At 44.7% G+C, this 19,600-nt stretch overlaps 2 protein-coding genes across 2 annotated transcripts; both read right to left on the bottom strand.

Annotated features, from left to right (window-relative positions):
* Positions 1-7,184: 7,184 nt before the first annotated feature.
* LOC143891910 (L-type lectin-domain containing receptor kinase SIT2-like) lies at positions 7,185-10,570 on the bottom strand. The gene is made up of 4 exons (XM_077396406.1): positions 10,373-10,570; positions 9,530-10,063; positions 9,370-9,481; positions 7,185-7,987 (listed from the first exon to the last, which is right to left on the bottom strand). Exons 1-4 carry the CDS (start codon positions 10,568-10,570, stop codon positions 7,185-7,187), a joined length of 1,647 nt encoding a protein of 548 aa, XP_077252521.1.
* Positions 10,571-12,328: 1,758 nt separating this feature from the next.
* On the bottom strand, positions 12,329-17,579 carry LOC143846951 (putative L-type lectin-domain containing receptor kinase S.5). Its single transcript, XM_077355573.1, has 4 exons — positions 17,151-17,579; positions 16,686-16,779; positions 13,500-14,230; positions 12,329-13,143 (listed from the first exon to the last, which is right to left on the bottom strand). Exons 1-4 carry the CDS (start codon positions 17,482-17,484, stop codon positions 12,377-12,379), a joined length of 1,926 nt encoding a protein of 641 aa, XP_077211688.1. The 5' UTR covers positions 17,485-17,579; the 3' UTR covers positions 12,329-12,376.
* Between the last annotated feature and the right edge of the window lie 2,021 nt (positions 17,580-19,600).

The raw sequence follows: 19,600 nt of genomic DNA, 5'->3' as shown, positions 1-19,600 counted from the left end.
CCCATTGGTCTGGGGGTGAGCTACCGAAGTGAATCTCTGTTCAATCTTTAGGTCAGAGCAGAACTTCCGAAAGTTCCGGCAGTCGAACTGTTTGCCGTTATCTGTGATTAAGGCACGGGGAATCCCAAATCTGCAGACCACTGCCTTCCAGAAGAAATTCTGTATATTCTGCTCAGTGATCTGGGCTAGAGGTTCTGCCTCCACCCACTTGGTGAAGTAGTCGATGGCCACTACTACGAATATGCGCTTTCCGGAAGCCGGGGGAAAAGGACCCAGAATGTCCATCCCCCATACTGCAAAAGGGAGTGGACTGATAATTGGGGCCATCGCCACAGCAGGCTGGTGGATGGTGGGGGAGAATTTCTGGCACCTCTCGCACTTTTTAACCAGATTCAGCGCGTCTTGTCGTATGGTGGGCCAATACAATCCTCTGAGGAGTACCTTGATTGCCAGGGCTTTGCCCCCCAGATGTTCTCCACAGATTCCTTCATGAGTCTCTTGCAATGCGTACGCGGCGTTACTTGGTCCCAGACACTTCAGGAACGGGAGAGTGTAGGACCTTTTATACAAAATGTCACCGCTGAGGGAGAATCGGGCGGCTCTCTGTATCACCTTACGGGCTTCCTTCTTATCTTCGGGAAGTTTCGCGTCCCGTAAGTAATGAACGATCTCATCCATCCAGCACGGCTCGTTCTCCACCTGCATTATATCTGCGGCTTCTCTTTCGATGCTAGATCTTTGTAGAAATTCCATACGTATGCTTCCAAGAGTGGTGTATCCAGAAGCAGCCAGCTTCGACAGTACATCTGCTTTGGCATTTTCTGTCCGTGGTATTCTGATGACCTCGAAACTGGCAAACCGGCTGGAGAGTTGATGAACCTTAGCAAGATACTTAACCATACGCTCATCTCGAGCTTCGTAGACCCCTTGGATCTGATTTGCTACCAGCTGTGAGTCGCAGTATGCTTTTAATTTCCGGGCGCCGGTATGAATTGCTAGGTTCATTCCGGCAAGGAGGGCTTCATATTCTGCCTCATTGTTGGACGCACGGAATCCGAATCTCAGAGCATAATCCGCAGTGAACTCCTCAGGCCCAGTGAGGATGAGGCCTGCTCCACAGCCGTTTTTATTTGAAGAACCATCGACATATACTTCCCAAGTTGGTGTGCTGGTCATGGAGTCCTGCTCTGCCAGGGGTTGCAAGATCTCTGTCTGAGTTTCTGCTATGCATTCGTCAGGAACCGCTTTTTCTGCAACTGGGAGTTGTACCGTTTCAGGGTCGGCGACTTGCTGGGGGATGGTGCACTCTGCTACGAAATCTGCCAGTACTTGGGCCTTGATGGCTGGCCTTGGAGCGTACTGGATGTCGAACTCGCTTAGCTCTACGGCCCATTTCACAAGTCGTCCGGAGATATCTGGTCGATGGAGTACTTGCCGGAGCGGCTGGTCAGTCAAGACCTTTACAGTATGAGCTTGAAAGTACGGTCTTAATTTTCTTGCAGCCATTACCAGCGCGTAAGCCAATTTCTCGACCCGCTGGTACCTTGTTTCTGCGTCGTGAAGAACCTTGCTGACATAATAGATTGGTTTTTGCTGGCGGTGCTCCTCGCGGACGAGGACAGCTGCCAGTGCCGTGGAGCTAACGGAGAGATATAGAAATAACTCCTCACCTGGCTCCGGCTTTGTTAATAATGGCGGGGAGGACAGATACCTTTTCAGCTCGTCGAAGGCAATCTGGCATTCTTCCGTCCAGGGCGCAGTTTTGAGGCCCTTAACCGCACTGAAAAAAGGCAGGCATCTCTCCGCCGATTTGGAGATGAAGCGACCCAGCGCCGCTATCATTCCCGTGAGCCGCTGAACTTCTCTGATGGTTCTTGGGGCGGTAAGCTCTATCACAGCTCTGATCTTCTCGGGATTTGCTTCTATCCCTCGCTGACTCACCATGAATCCCAAGAACTTCCCTGAACTGACACCAAAGGTGCACTTGGTGGGGTTGAGTTTCATGTTGTGCTTCTTGAGGACCTGAAACGTTTCTCTGAGATCAGACACGTGGTCCTGTGCGCTTCGACTTTTGACCAGCATATCATCCACATACACTTCCATATTTCGGCCGATCTGGTTCTGAAAAAGTCTGTTCACCAGCCTTTGGTAAGTAGCTCCGGCGTTTTTGAGGCCGAAGGGCATGACTCGGTAGCAATAAGTCCCTTGATCTGTGACGAATGAGGTCTTTGGTATATCCGATTCGTACATCCTGATCTGGTTATATCCGGAGAAGGCGTCCATGAAGCTCAACAGTTCATGACCCGCTGTGGCGTCGATGAGCTGATCAATCTTCGGGAGCGGATAACTGTCCTTGGGACAAGCCTTATTCAGATCAGTAAAATCGACGCAGGTTCTCCACTTTCCATTAGTCTTCTTGACTAGGACTACATTTGCTAGCCAGTCCGGATATCGAATCTCACGAATGAAGTCAGCCTTCAGAAGCTTCTCCACTTCTTCTTTTATTGCCTGTCGCCTTTCAAAAGCAAAGTGTCTCCTTTTCTGTTTCACCGGTCTGCAGGTTGAATCGACACCAAGCCTATGAGTGCTGATCTCTGGATCGATGCCGGGCATATCGGCAGGAACCCATGCAAAGACATCTGCATTGCCCTGGAGAAACTCGGTGAGTTGATGTTGAATGCTACTACTAAGGGAGGAACCGATCAGAGCGACTTTCTCACCGTCCTCCGGGCACAGTGGGATGGAGAGTAGGTCCTCAGCGGGTTGAGTACCCCTGAGTTCGTCCCTTACATCAAGCAGTTCGATTGGCAGTGATTCTACTGCATTTTTTCCTTTCAGTGCCATTGCATAGCACTCCCTTGATTGAGGCTGATCTCCGCGAACTTCCCCCACACCATTAGGGGTTATGAATTTCATTTTTTGGTGGTAGGCTGAGGCGACTGCTCGGATCAGATTCTGGCCAGGCCGTCCCAAGATAGCATTATAGACCGAGGTGGCCTTCACTACCAGGAAGTTAACCATGGCGAACGCTTGACATGGTGAATCTCCGACAAGAACAGGGAGCTCGATCTGTCCTACCACTTTTACGACCTCTCCGGAGAAGCCGAACAAATCTGAGTTCGCCGGCCTTAGACGGTCGTCGCCTATCATCATTTTCTCGAAGGCATGGTAGTATAGAATATCCGCTGAGCTCCCGTTGTCCACAAGAATTTTCTTTACCTCCCAGTTGGCAACGAGCATGGTTAACACCAATGCATCGTCGTGGGGCAAAATAAGGCTGTCCAGATCTGCGTCTGAGAAGGAGATCTCATTCTCCGTTCTTGACTTTTTGCTGGTTGTGTGAACGGCGTTAACTTGCCGTGCATATGCTTTTCGAGCAGCAGAGGAGGTGCCCCCGGCGGCTGATCCGCCCATGATTGTATTGATAACCCCCCTTGATTGAGATCGGGGTGCCTCAGGCTGCGCGTCGGTGACCTGAGAAGTCTTATCCTGAGGAGGGGGCTGCGGTGATCTTCGAGGGCTACGGCCCTGGGGACTCTTTCCTTTGCGCCCTTGGGTGCGGCCGTCATTCTGGATGTATTTTTCAAATAACCCCGGCTGATCAGCTGCTCAATTTCTCCCTTGAGCTGCCAGCAATCCTCTGTGTCATGGCCGTGGTCCTTGTGGAACCGACAGTACTTTGAAGGATCTCTTCTGTTTCCTTTGGAGATCATTCTAGGCGGCCACTTCACAAACTCCTCCTCACTGATCGCCGCCAGTATGTGCTTTCTAGAGGTATTGAGAGGTGTGAAGTTCTCTTCTCTTCTCTGAGGGGGTGGAGACTTCTCTTTCCTGGGAGGTTTATCCTCCCTACGCTGTTTAGGCAGATTCTTCTCTTCAGAGGTTATCCTCCGATTTGAATTAAGAGCTGCCAGTGTTTCTTCCACTGTTATGTACTCTTCTGCCCCGGCCATGAGATCCGCCAGTGAGCGCGGATTTTGCCGAGCCACCGCTCGACGGAAATCATCAGATCTTGCACCGGTGAGGAGTGCGTTCATAGCCGCTGAGGGATCTAAATTGGGCACCTGTAGTGCCTCCCTGTTGAAGCGGCGGACGAACACCTTCAGGGGCTCATTGTCTTCCTGTCGCAAGGCCATCAGGGAAGCTGTTGTTTTCTTTGGCCTGCGGCTGCTCATGAAGTGGCGGACGAGGTCCTCTCCAAAATCGTCGAAATTGTTGATGGAGTTTGGTTTGATCCTGGAGTACCAGTCTCTTGCCGCGCCAGTGAGCGTCGTTGGGAAGGCTCTGCAGATGAAGCCGTCGGAGGCGCCGTGGAGGAGCATCATTGTTCTAAATGTCTCCAGATGATCCACGGGATCGGTAGTGCCGTCGTACTGAGGGACGGCAGGCATCTTAAATCCTCTGGGTGCTGGAGCACTCAGGACATCCTTAGTGAAGGGCGTTCTGCTTGAGAACGCTCTAGAGGCGGGCCGGCTCTGATCCTTCGCCAATTCCTCTATCCGGTGGTTCATCTCCTCCATTCTCTGTAGCAGCGGATCCGTTCTGCGGTCTGGGGACCTGATTCTTCCCACAAATGGGCTTGCCGCAGAACCGGACTGACTTTCCGGACTCCTACGACGAGGCCGAGATTTTGCCGGTGGCAAACGATCTTCGTGAGGCCGGTGCCTCTGCGTGGAGCGAGACCGCGATCTTTCGCGGTGATGAGGTTCTGTCTGGGCGTGCCTCACTATGGGGCGATAAACTTGTCTAGCGGAGTGATGAGTTCTGCCCTCCCCATGACGTGATGACTCTCCCCTGTGGACTCCTTGGGCAGATCGCAGGGCCTCTGGAGGAGGTGGAGGGGGTGCTTGAAGTAGTTGTTGGTACTGACCAACAAGGGCCGTCATCTGCTGGAAGAGGGCTTGGACTTGCTCCGAGGTGGGCACGGGATTGTGGTGCTCCGAGCGAGAAAGGCTTTGGTCGGCAGAAGCTGCCACTACCATCGAGGCGATTCGACCGCTCCGGGTCCTGCGAGGTAGCGCGGATTGGTCGTTCTGCGCAGAAGCTAACCGCGCACTCTTGCGCCCTGCCATTTTGTAAGTGAGATGTAAGAACAGCTTTTAGTTCTTGGTCCCACGGATGGCGCCAATCTGTTAGACCAAAAATCGGTAACAGGTACAGCAGTGGCGTAAGAGCTGAGAGCGAGCGACAAGGGAGGTTGAGTATGAGTCCTGCGGTGAGTGTTTAGTCCTGCACAAGGCAAGCGAGGTCAGAAGACCAGACCGGGTTTTACTCCGGACAGGCCCTTCGACACTCAAGTCAGTATGAGCAGGAGTGAAGGGGAGATGTCTTAAGAGTTTAGGGAGAGAAGGGATTTTCGCATTACCCATTAGTCTGAGCTTTAGTCCCCTATTTATAGGGAAAATCTGTTGAGGTGTCCTGGACAGGTGTCCAGGACAGGTGGCGGCCTGTGAGAGGCTGGATCTCACCTACTCTGAACAGGTGGCAGCCTGTGAGAGGCTGAGTCTCACCTACTCTGGGACAGGTGGCGGCCTGTGAGAGGCTGGGTCTCACCTACTTTGGGACAGGTGGCAGCCTGTGAGAGGCTGGATCTCACCAACTCTGAACAGGTGGCAGCCTGTGAGAGGCTGAGTCTCACCTACTTTGGGACAGGTGGCAGCCTGTGAGAGGCTGGTGTTTTCACACCCCATCAATTATATACCCTTGGATTTGGATGAAATTGCAAAATGCATTTGTGGTAGAGTTAGTGAAATGATCAGGGACAGGTCCCTTTCATGAGGCTATTTTTGTAGCTTCATGTTATAATTCAAATGGAATTTGTGTAGCTGCTTCTACACGACCACGTTCTCTAAATAAACAGAACCCAGGTGGGATTTGGCAGTTAGAGTTGCGTCATTGGCCATTCTTTTGCTTTTACCTGTTTCTTTTTTTAAGGTATAGAACAAAGGCCTAAGTCTAAGATTCCATAGAATAGCCCCAGTCAAAAATACAGATGTGATATTTCTGGAATTATATTCGTATCTGTTTTTCCCAAAAAGCAGAAAAATGAAAGGAAAGTACTATCCTGGATTTAGCTGGAAGTTTCCATCCTCTAAAACATCGAACATTTTCTCCAGTTGTAAAACGAACAAACTACTCTTGTGGGAATAACATTGCTAAATCACCCAAAGCTTTGGGGTAGTCATATAAAATTTGACAGAGGATCTTTTCTGGGTTCAAAAATCAAAATGAAAGATGGGGAATGGCAAACAAGATCTTTTCCCAAATTAACAGTTCTCATAGGAACACTAAGACTTGTTCATTGCAAATTTTGTGAAGGCAAACTTTAATATTTAGATGCATTAAAACACTTTTGAAAATGTGGAGCATCCAAGCTCAACCCCCGAATTCGTGATTCCAATGCCACTTTTCTTGTATATGAAAAAAACTTTGGGAAGTCAAAACCCTCGTCCTATTGTATATGAAAAAAAGGACTTCGTTTCCACCAATGGAAAAATAGCAGACGTTTTTGTTAGTGAGAGAGGCCTGCAAGTTGGGGTGCATACGTGTGACAAGAAACCCACTCCCAAACGATTTTTAGAGAGAAGAACCCACTTCCAAACCTTGGTGGAGGAGAGGAGATAATGCTTCAAGATTGTTATAGGTTATTAGGTCAAGCAAGGTTGCTTGAAGCATTACACCCAAGGTATTTAGTTTGGAATACCTAAACCGCTGCGTCCAGCTCCTATATAGAGAGATACACTAGGGTTATTGACTGGTTGAGTCTAGACCATGTAAACGCACTACACCGATCTATTGTCTTATTGGGCTTATATTAGAACATACATGGGTTATATTATATACCTAACAAGAGCATCCTTATTTGAGCTTCCATGCAAACAGATATCAAAGGGAAAGACTTTGCCGGTCATAAAATTAGGCATTCCACCATATAATGCGCAAATTAATAAAAACAAATAAACTAAGGACAAATGATATATCTGAAAAGGCCGACCGTCCAAATCACACCCTTGATCATGGTCAAACAACCTTGTTTGACTTTCTACTTAGATCAAAAATCAAGAGGCAGGATTTTCACACCCTGCCCTTGTGATTTGGACGGTCGGCCACCATATAAATTCTCTGCTAGATGGTAGATGATAAATTTGCAGCCCCTAGGGGTCAGACTTTGATGCTTTTTGACATCAATTCACGTTAGAGTGGTGTGAGCCTGTGAGGTATGACGGCTTTTCGTCACCATGGTAAATCATTACTAAGGCCAGACTTTTGTCCTCGCTCCCCTCTGAGCTGTCATCACCATTAACCGGGCCCCTCATCGGCCAAACAAAAGATGGTTTGATTGGTGGGACCCAAGGAGGGCCCACCGTTTTTGAGATGATCTGAACGATTGTTTCCATCCCGGGCCTCTCGCTGGGCCTTGGGTGCGAACATGTGAGCCCCAACATCAATAGCCGCTCCGCATCATGGGCCACATAGTGATCCATCGCTAACCTCTCATCAACAGCCTCTAAAATGCGGCACTCTCTGTAGAGGGTCCACACCCAATCAACGAGTAAATTGTAGTTCTCTAGCGCAGGCTTCCCGCACACTACCTCCAGCACCACAGCGCCAAAACCGTACACGTCGGACCTGCGTGTGGCCTTGCCAGTGTGGAACAATTCGGGTGCAATGTAACCTCTTGTGCCGTGCAAGGCCTGATCGGTGTAGGAAGTTGCCGAGTTCTCCAAAGCACGTGCGAGGCCGAAGTCGCCTAGGCGAGCATTGAAGTCGGAGTCGAGCATGACATTACTGGCTTTCACGTCTCGGTGCAACACCATTTTATTAAATTGGTCATGAAGGTAGTGCAAGGCCGAGGCGACACCAGAGATTATGTTGTATCGGTGGGCCCAGGTAAGGGTCACGGGCCTGCGGAATAAGTGTTGGTCTAGGCTGTCATTTGGCAAGTATTCATATACCAAAAGCAGAGTTTCATTCTTGTGACACCATCCTGAAAGCAAAAACTAAAGTACGTTTAGATCCCACGAAGAAAACTTGGCTCCAGATCGGTCTTGTGGAACTTTCCTCCAAACTTGACCCCCACTAAGCTAGGCGTGTGGAAATATAAATTCCACGCTTACCTTTTATTCTCAGAAGGAATTGATATTTTCACACCCCTAGCTGTTAGAGGAGTTCTAGACCCTAAGCATAGGAAGGGGTGTGGAGCCAAGTTTTGTTCTAGACCCTAGGCATAGCAAATAAATAGAAGTGATAGTAACAAATGGGGTCTTTTAAGTTTGGTTATGTGCCACCCAAATGTCAAGCAAAACCCCCAAGCCATGGGAAACGTGGGTGTCTTTAATATATTGAGGGTGGGGCACAAGGGATCCATTTTTCCAGTTGCATATGCTTTCAATAACCACATCAAAGGAGTGGACATGAGATATCTTGATCAAGACTGTTCAATTAGGTGGGCCAAGTTTGTCCTTATCCGGACTTTCTATCATATACATCCATTTGTGGGCCATCATGATCAAGTAATTCAATTCATGGGCCTACAAGTTAGAAGAATATTTAGACAGCCCTGATTTCCCATCCTGTGAAATTTGTCTTCTCGTCTTCTCGGACCCACACAGGAATAATCTTATAGGGATATCCACGAGCTTAAATAAATCAAAATCATGAAATTTTTTTGAGTAGTAATTTTATCTATTTCTCTTGGGAAATGATAAATGCGCCCCTTTTCATCACTTGGGACACCCAGTTGTAGTGTTCGATGTCAATCAGGTCCCTTAAATCCATCGCATGTGATGTACACCAGCCTTTTCCGGTCATAGATAAAGTGCATCTAGGTGTCCCAAGTGATGAAAAGGGGCGCATTTATCATTTCCCATTTCTTTTTTTTGTGGGAAATAAACTCATGTTTCTTAATATAAGAGATTGATTTATTTCAGAATGAAAAAGGACCATTTTTTTCTCATGTTGTTAGTCGAAAGATTATGATGTTATATATAAATTTAAAGCTCTCTATCTCTCTTTTTTTTTGTTAGATTCATTTGCATTTTACATACAGACTGTGCTTAATAGTTTGTGCGTGGCTTGGTTACTCAAAAATAAGTAAATAAATAAGATTACCATGGTTTTCCAATATAAAGAATGTAAGCTAAAATTCTGATAAAAACAATAATAATGCAATAAAGAAACAAATAACCTACATAGCTAATAGCAATATGTACTTCGTACGTTCTTGTTTCAATCTTATAGTAAATAAATCAATAATTTTGTAGATAAATCAGTAAATGAAAAAAAAAATCGTTTTGAATGGATTGCTTGTTGCTTGTTTTCTTTTTCTTTCAAGTCTATGCTTCTTCTGAGGAAAATAAAGGGACTAACCTTCTAAGCGGACTAGATTTCTGTGCCGGAGACAATTGATGATGGTGGGCTCCGATAAGAAACCACCTTTCCCTTTTATGTTCCCTCTAGTAAATTTCTTGACCTTCATACTCTCATTGGTCAAAACCCTCTTGTAATAAGGCCTAAAAACCCCTCGTACCACCTCAATTTTCTCCTTGGACAAAATCCCATTGTAAACAGCCCCAAAACCCCCTTCTCCGAGCTTATTCATCATGTCGAAATTGTTGGTCGCCTTCATCAGATCCTTAAACCGAAACTCTCTCGGCGTGTCGGGAAGCCTCTTCATAGTCCCCAAAATAATTAGATCGTCTTCGATTTTCTTCCCATACAAATAATACACTACCATCAGACCTATAATCACCATTGCCACTATCGAGATTACGATAAGTAATACGATCTTCAGCCTATTTTCGTCCCTTGGAAGAATCTCCACCATCAGATTCCAACTAAACACTGAGTGGAGCTGGTGTGTGGTCGCCCCCATCGACCCAGAAAATCCGAAATACGAATCCTGGGGTAGGATTTCTTTCAAGTTTATGCTTATTCTAAGGACGGGGATTTTGGGCTTGGGCATCCCTTCTTGGGCTATGCAAACCTCCAACATCATCGCGTTCCCATTGTAATCCACCCAGATTGTGTAATATGTCCACGGAGCGAGCTCCGAATCAAAGATCTAGACCGTTGATCTTCGATCGGAGAATCTACGGCCAAGATTAAATCAAAATTACTAACTTTCCTAACCCTTAGTTGGGTAGGGCATTACATTCTACCCTCCTTAAAAGGAATTTCGTCCTCGAAATTCAACCATTATTTCTTTATCTAGATCTTTATTTAAATTTCCGACCTTTGGAGGGGTTTGGCATTACATATATGGAGACCTTTTCCCCAGTGAAGAAGATACCGTCTATTTGAGTGTTCATTTCGTTGGCAGTTAATCATGGTTCGCCTCTCTATCAGTTGGATGTTAAAAATGCATTCCTACATGGTGGCCACTCTGAAGAGGTGTATATGGAGCAACCTCCTGGGTTTGTTGCTTAGGAAGATATTGGTTCTGTTTGTCGTATTCAGAAGGCGTTATATGGGCTAAAGCAGTCAACCTTGGTTTGGTAGATTCAACGAGGCTATTAGGTGGTTTGGTTTGAGATAGTGTGTTGTTGATCACTCTGTATTCAGTGTTCATTTTGGTGATGGCTATATCCTTTTGTGTATGTGGATGACATTGTGATTACTGGGGATGATGAGGCGGGTATTCAGAGACTCGAGAAGTTTCTTCAGATGGAATTATGTACCAAAGACTTGGGACGTCTACGGTACTTTCTAAGTGTAGAGGTGGCACTCTCACGGTTGTATTTCCTTGTTGGAGAGCAAATACATTCTTGATATATTAGAGGAGATGGGATCCTTAGCAACAAAGCCGGTTGAGGTTCCTAGGATCCCAACGTGAAGCTTCTTCCAGATCAAGGGGAGTTATTGGAGGGCCCTGGTAGGTATAGCAGGTTGGTGGGAAATTTGATATACTTGATTGTGACTCACCCGACATATCATGCGCGATGCGAGTAGTGAGTCAGTTTATGAGTTCTCCTTGTACTTCGCACTGTGGAGCAACATTGCAGATAGTGAGGTACTTGAATAGTGCCTGGAAAAGGTTTGTTCATCAAGAAGCATAACCACTTGAGGTTAGAAGAATTTAGTGATGCAGATTAGGCGGGATCTCCAGCAGATAGGAAATCGACTACAGGTTACTGCACCTTGATTGGAGGAAATCTTGTGTCCTAGAGGCGGAAGAAGCAAGAGGTGGTAGCTCGTTCTAGTGAAGAGGCAGAGTATCGAGCCATTCCTCAAACAATAGTTCGGAGGTTTAATCCAAGCGCACCTACCAAAAAAAAAAAAAGGGTACAGAGGGATTTTCCCCATCAAATTTTCTTTGAAAAAGTTGCAATGGCTGCTATATATAGGAGTATGCTTGACACACATGTTGAAGTATAAATGATTAAATAACACCTACTCTAACAGCTTGAGCTTTTGGAGTAGTTGGATGTTTCACACATGTGAAATACGAGTCCAATATACCTATAAATCTTAACTTGCTTGTATTGTTAGAAGCATAGTTTCAAAATTCCCCCTTTTTACCAGTGACTCGCTCAAGTAGAATCCTTTTTATCTTAGTTGGGTTCTCTTTGAGTCCTTACTTCACCTTACGAAAGCAATCGAAACACCTTTAACCCACTTTAGTTATCGTAGTGTCAACCTAGTATTCGGCTGCGTCAACTAAGTATTCAATTGCATCACGCCAAGTCAATTAGGATTCGCTTTGGCCATGTTTTGGCCCGTCTACATTGTGGCTGTGGCCCTGTTTGTTTTGGAATTTTAGAACCAATTCTGAGTCCAAAACCGATTATTGGACTCAAATTTAGGCCCTCTTTGTTTTGGAATGTGAGAACCAATTGTCAATTCAAAACTGATCATTAGACTGAAACTAAAGTAAATTTGAGTCCACTGATCATTAGACTGAAACTAAAGTAAATTTGAGTCCAATAATCAGTTTTGGACTCACATCTGTTCGCAGAAGCTAAAACAAACAGGGCATTAGAAGATCAAGATCGGCATAAAAAAAAGATAATAAAAAGACATAAAAACGAACCATTGATAAAAGTAAAATCTGTATTAACTTTACACTAAATTTACCATAAAAACACAGAACTAAATTGAATACAAAGAGAAAATTAGACTTTTCCACTTTACAACCAAATTCGTCTCTCTAAAAAAAACACAGAAAGACCTTATCTGAAAAATGCCTGATTTTAAAAGTGAAAAATAAAAGAAGTGGATAAATGGGAGATGATAAATTCGCAGCCCCTGGATGATTCGCACCCTTTTAAGATTTTGACGTCAATTCACCTTAAAGGCGTGCGCCTTAAAGGTGTGCGAATCATCCTATGGGGGTGCGAATTTATCATCACCCATGATAAAGTCGCCCCTTTTCTTTTCAATTCTCAAGGGAAGAAACTATTATGGACAGACTTTCGTCCGCGCTGCACTCTGAGCTATCATCATCATTAACCGGGCCCCTCATCGGCCAAACGTAAGACGGCTTGATTGGCGGGACCAAAGGAGGGCCCACTGTTCTCGAGATGATCTGAACGATTGTTTCCATCTCGGGCCTCTCGTAGGGCCACGGGTGCGAACATGCGAGCCCCATCATCAATAGCCGCTCCGCATCCTCAGCCACATAATGATCCGTCGCTAACCTCTCATCAACGGCCTGTAAAATGTGGCCCTCTCTGTAGAGGGTCCACACCCAATCAACGAGTAAATTGTAGTTCTCTAGCGCAGGCTTCCCGCACACGACCTCCAGCACCACAGCACCAAACCCGTACACGTCCGACCTGCGAGAGGCCTTGCCAGAGTGGAAGCATTCGGGTGCGATGTACCCCCTGGTGCCCGCCACGCCCTGCTCGGCATAGGAAGTCGCTGAGTTCTCTAAAGCACGTGCGAGGCCGAAGTCACCTAAGCGAGCATTGTAGTCAGAGTCGAGCATGATATTACTGGCTTTCACGTCTCGGTGCACCACCACTTTGTCCCATTCGGCATGGAGGTAGTGCAAGGCAGAGGCGACGCCAGAGATTATGTTGTATCGGTCGGACCAGGTAAGGATCACAGGCCTCACGGCCCTGCCAAATAAATGTTGGTCTAGGCTGTCATTTGGCAAGTATTCATATACCAAAAGCAGCGTTTCATTCGTGTGACACCATCCTGAAAGCAAAAACTAAAGTATGTTTAGACCCCACGAAGAAAACTTAGACCGGTCTTGTGGAACTTTCCTCCAACCCCTTTCCTCCAAACTTGACCCCCACTAAGCAATGGGTGTGGAAATATAAATTCCATGCTTACCTTTTATTTTCAGAAGGAATTGATATTTTCACACCCCTCGCTGTTAGAGGAGTTCCAGAACCTAAGCATAGCAAAGGGTGTGGATTGATGCTTACCTTTTCTTGTTCTTTTCTGTTGACTAACTAAAATCTATCTAATTCCAAAACAAACAAAAAAACAAATTACCCCACAAATCAAACATCTTTAAAATGGAAAAAAAAAAAAAAAAAAGGATTGACCTTCTAATCGGACGAGATTTCTGTGCCGGAGACGATTGATGATGGTGAGCTCGGATAAGAAATCATCTTTCCCTTTGATGTTCCCTCTAGTAAATTTCTTCACAGCGACTTCCATACTCTCATTGGTCAAAACCCTCTTGTCATAACGCCTAAAAACCCCTAGTACCACCTCAATTTTCTCCTTGGGCAAAATCCCCTTGTAAACAGCCCCAAAACCCCCTTCTCCGAGCTTGTTCCTCATGTCGAAATTGTTGGTCGCCTTCTTCAGATCCTTAAACCGAAACTCTCTCGGCGTGCCGGGAAGCCTCTTCAAAGTTCCCAAAATAATTAGATCGTCTTCGGCTTTCTTCCCATACAAATAATACACTACCATCAGACCTATAATCACCATTGCCACTATCGAGATTACGATAAGTAACACGAACTTCAGCCCATTTTCGTCGCTCGGAAGAATCTCCACCATCAGATTCCAACTAAACACTGAGTTGAGCTGGTGCGTGCTCGCCCCCGTCGACCCAGAAAATCCGAAATACGAATCCTGGGCCAGGATTTCTTTCAAGTTTATGCTTCTTCTGAGGACGGGGATTTTGGGCTTGGGCTTCCCTTCTTGGGCTATGTAAACGTCCAACATCATAGCGTTCCCGTTGTAATCCACCCAGATTGTGTAATATGTCCATGGAGCGAACTCGACTCCGATGTCGGAAAGATTGTAAGTGATATTGGATTTGACACTATTTTGAAGAATTTTGGAGAGAAGATTTCACTAATCTTGAATATCTTAGATCAATTACAAAGACAATTGATGGTGCTTATAAAGAGCACTTACATGATAAACATAGAAATAAATCAAGACAACTATGGAAATAGATAACACTAGAATATTCTAATCTAACCTAATCAAATCTACTTTTCTAATCTCTCTTGCTTGCCTCTTCTAATCCACTTGACTAATTTATCTAGTTGCTTCATTTAGCCAACTTACCCAATCTACCTCCAAGATGATCCAACAGTGAGATCTTAACCCAATCCAACTGCTGGATCCCACATATTCTAACATACCCCCTCAAACGTATGTGGATTGAAAATCAACATACGTTTGATTACAATGAAATTCCCCAATAAGAAAATAAAATTTGCTCCCCATAAGAAAATAAAATCTTTTGATTGGAACCGCACTGCCGAAGTTTGATGATGAATATGCCTTGATGTTATCGCCGAATGTATATTGCCGAAGAAGACGCCGCTTGTTGATTTGCCGTGAAGAGATGGATGAGAACAAATCATAGCCTTAATGGGCTAGACAAGAATCAAACCTCGATGGGGGAGTGGTAATGGGTCACTATGGACCAAAGCCATAATGGGCAAGTCATTAGGTCGATTTAGAATATCGAACCTTCTGGAAATAGGTCACATTGGACCAAAGCCTCGAAGAGCAAAAAGGATGCCTCGATGGGCGAGAATGAGCCTCAATGGGCCAGACACATGGGTCGGCAAGTTCCGATCCTCATGAAATTTGGAAACAACTCTCTCAAGCACGCACTTCAAAACAAATGAAGCACCTCAATTGAAAAGAGAGAATATTCCGGGCACGCACCTCAAATGAAGTACCTCAACCGAAATATATATGAAAAAAAAATGGAAGAAAAAGAAGATAGAGAAGAAAAATAAGATGGAGACAAACGACAACTAATGGCTCAAGGACGACAATTATTGGCAAACATAAAAGGTCATGCAAAACCTTTCATAAGAAATTGAGCAATATGTATCCAAAGAGGGCTGCAAATATCAATAATCGGTAACGATATTTCTCTAAAGAAAGGTAAGAGGGTGTTCTTCTCAATTTTGGGGTTAAGATATTTGGGTAAAAGCAAAGGAGTTTAATTAGTAATTTGGAGGTGATTAGGTAGGTAAAGAAGAAAAGGGTTTCTAGAGTAAAACGAGGAGTCCTAAATATGATATAAGTAGAAATTTGGGAATAAATGGGAAGGAAGGGTGTGCTTACCAAATCTGGGGTTGAATATATTGCAAAAGACAAAGGAAAGGATGTAGCCATTAAAATGAAGCATAGTAATTGCCCCAGCTCTTCTCACTTCCCCTGAAGAGGCATTTCGGTATATGCCACATACCCCACATGTCTCAATAATACCTTTTCAAACCCCATGTGCATGGCCTTGAATTACGTAATTGTTCCTTTACAAGGCATGATGCAAAAAATAGTGTTGTTAGCTACTGTAAAAAGAAAGGGCTGCACATAACCTTGGAAATAACAGAGTTTTGCTGAAATCCCTCCTCCGTCCTTCACCATTAACAGAAAGTGGAAGTGCTCGAACCATGAAAAGAATCAAAACACAGGTTTGAGCAAGAGCAGCATATGGGATCAGATTTGCTCTCGTTACTCTATTTTTGTGTTGACTCCGAATATCTAGACCTTTTTTTTTTTTTTTTTGGAATCGGATCTGCCCTCGTTACTCCATCGTCTCCAGAGATAAGATTGCTATGCTCTAACCCTCAATGTTTGAATACATTGGGCTTGGATCTAGTGTCTGGTTTTCCTTCTGGTGCTTCTCATTGCCATCACTCCGGTCCACAAAGATGAGGTTCCGATTAAAGACATGGTTGATTTTATGAAATCGGCCATTGGCAAAACCGCTCCTTAAGAAAACCGCATAACACAACAGATTATAGAACACACAGATCTCATATAGAATTTAATCAGAGAAGAGTAGCAGGACAGCTAGATTAAGAAAACAAGATGGAGGAAACAAATAAAAATGGATGGACCGGGCGGACGGCTGATCTAGCCATCCGCCAGAGAAATACGTCAGACGAGTTGTGCTCAGGCCAAGGAAATCGGCTGCTCTGATACCATGAAGAATTTTGGAGAGAAGATTTCACTAATCTTGAATATCTTAGATCAATTACAAAGACAATTGATGGTGCTTATAAAGAGCACTTACATGATAAACATAGAAATAAATCAAGACAACTATGGAAATAGATAACACTAGAATATTCTAATCTAACCTAATCAAATCTACTTTTCTAATCTCTCTTACTTGCCTCTTCTAATCCACTTGACTAATTTATCTAGTTGCTTCATTTAGCCAACTTACCCAATCTACCTCCAAGATGATCCAACAGTGAGATCTTAACCCAATCCAACCGCTGGATCCCACATATTCTAACATATTTATGTTAAGCCCGATATGTTTGTCGTTTGGATCGAAATCTTGCTTGAATGTATCGAGCTCCACGGCAATGAATCGGTTAGATGAGCTACCTGTTCAAGTATAAATGATTAATTAACACACAACTCTAACAGCTTAGGCCCTGTTTGATTGTTTGAGATTATGATAACCAGATGGTGAGCCCCAGACTTATTACCGGAAGGACTCAAAAATAATGTAATTTGAGTCCAATAATCGATTTAGAGGCTCACCATCAGTTGTCATAATCTCAAACGAACAGGGCCTTAAGCTTTTTGGATAATTGGTTTTTTCACATGGTATCTCTTACGACAGGTCGTGAGTTCAAAACACGATAAACTCCTTGATAGTAAGTGTATGGCCAACAAACCCCTATAAATGATTGAATAACACCAACTCAAACAGCTTAAGATTTTCGAGTAATTAATTGGTTGATTCACATTACCATCAGTGGTGGAGTTGGTTAGGCCAAGCCACTGTCTATGGCTTCCGGTGGGAATTTGGAGATCTGGGGCGATGACAAAAGCAAGTCCTTCGCCAGGGGTGAAGTTACGAACAGGAGAGATGTTGACGAGGAAGGAGGTGGAGAAGGAAGCTAGTGTGTCGTCTTTCCAGAGGCGGAAAGGTTTGGAGAACATGGCGCGGCCGGATTGGTTGGGGAGGTTGAAGCTCGGGTTCCTCGTGTCTCGAGTTATTTGGAGGGCACCTCCGGCAATGGAAGCATCATTTTTGGTGGTGATGGTGCTGGAGTCGCTTCTTTGGAATGATCTGTAGTTCATGGAAAAGATTCCTGGTTCCTTTGCGGTGGTAATGGAGAGCCAATTGAGGAGGAGGAAGGGCAAGAGGAGGAAGATCGGGAGTTTTTCCGGCAAACCCATATTGCTCTGTTTGGATGCTTGTAGATGTTGGGGGATTTAGAGAAGAAGAAATCAAAAAGAAATCAGTCAAAGGGGAGATTGTGAGCAAATCTTCCCGACGTTGTTTGGTTGGGGGTAGGAGATGTGCAGGAGCTTTTTTACCGTGTTTTTTAAGATTTTTTTGGGGAATGTTATCAGCACTACTGTTTTTGATGAGGGCACTCCTCACTTTATCAAAAGTACGGTATGGCCCGCACTATAGGATTATCCAAACTGTCCATTAGATGGGCCATAGCCTAAATAGGTTATGCCCCAAAATTATTTCCATAGGTTGATTCTAACCCTCTATAGAGGGTTAGGATCAACCCTCTAACATTCAGATTGGAGGGTTAGGATCATCCTATGGAAATGACTTTTGGAGCATAACCTATTTAGGCTATGGCCCATCTAATGGACGGTTTGGATCATCCTATGGTGTGGGCCATACCGTACTTTTAATAAAGTGAGAGTGCCCTCATCAAAAAACAGTAGTGTTGATAACATTTCCTTTTCTTTCTTTTTTTATAGGAATTTGCTAGCAAACTTCTCCTATGCCACTTCTTGGCATGTGGCCATCCTTGGTGCAAAGATGCGCACATGGGGCAAAGGTTGCTAGCAAAAGCAAAAATAGTAATCATTACAAAAAAAGTAAAATAGCGAAGTTAATGAAACATTACGGAGAAATGGTTATAAAGTTTAAAAATTACGAAAAAAAATACAAATAAAATATAATAACATATGACAATTACGGAAAAAACTACAAGCAAAAGTAAAAAGTTATGACAATTACGGTGAAAAAGAATTTTCCTGAGAAATTCTTCCATTTTTGAGAAATTCTCGCATTTTTCCTTCGATTTTGAAAAATTCGTCCGGCGAATTTCGAGGGTTACACATCACCGACAATCGCCCGACATAACCGGCGGTCAAAATTCCAATTTTTGCTAAATCCCTACCAAACACCTCTCGAGTAATCAGGAGAATTACATTCCCTGCTATTTTACTCAAAAAAATGTAATAAAAAAGTGAGGAGAAAGGACCTCTGGTTTGTCGTTAAATAAAGGGCGCTGGTATTCCCCCCCCCCCCCCCCCCCCCCCGCCCCCCTGACGGCTGGTTAACCTTCTCCCATCATTTGACCGGTCTCTCTCTCTCTCTCTCTCTCTCTCTCTCTCTCTCCACACACACAACACGAACAGTTGGTGGGCCCAACAAACCGTTGGTGGAATGGTGGGCCCATCTTTGGACAACGTAGGCCCCACCCATACCACATCATAGGATAATCCAAACCGTCCATTTGATGGGCCATAAACGTAAATAGGTTGCGTCCCAAAATATTATTTCCATAGGCTGATTCTAGCCCTCCGATCTATATAGTCATTACAACTTATGCAACATCTATAGATTGTAGGGTTGTGATCATCATACGGAATGATTTTTGGGGCACAACCTATTTACATTGTGGCTCATCAAATGGACGGCTCGGATCATCCTATGGTCTGGACGGTACACTTCATTTTCAAAAATATGGGTGGGGCCTAAATTGGTACGAACCACACCATAGGATGACCATGGATGGCTTGGATCATCCTATGTTGTGGACAGTATGCTTCAATTTGAAAAATTTCGGTGGGGCCTACGATTGGGCCTTAATGTTACTGTACGACGAACTCCATAAGATTACCCAAACCATGGACGGCTTGGATCGTCCTATGTTATGGACGGGCCTTAACGTTACTTTACGACCAACTCCATAGACTGATACAAACCATTCATTTGATGGGCCACAAAGGAAATAGGTTGTGCCCCAAAAATCATTTCCATAGGATGATCACAACCCTACAATCTATAGAGGTTGCATAAGATGTAGTTTCTATTTAGATCGGAGGGCTAGGATCAGCCTATGGAAATGATATTTTGGGACGCAACCTATATACGTTTATGGCCCATCAAATGGACAGTTTGGATTATCTATGGTGTGGTATGGGCGGGGCCTACGTTGTT

Source organism: Tasmannia lanceolata, unplaced genomic scaffold, assembly GCF_043159265.1.
Source record: "Tasmannia lanceolata isolate RefF3 unplaced genomic scaffold, GAP_Taslan_0.1 ptg000015l, whole genome shotgun sequence".
Taxonomy (NCBI): domain Eukaryota; kingdom Viridiplantae; phylum Streptophyta; class Magnoliopsida; order Canellales; family Winteraceae; genus Tasmannia; species Tasmannia lanceolata.
This window is presented reverse-complemented; position numbering and strand designations above follow the sequence as displayed.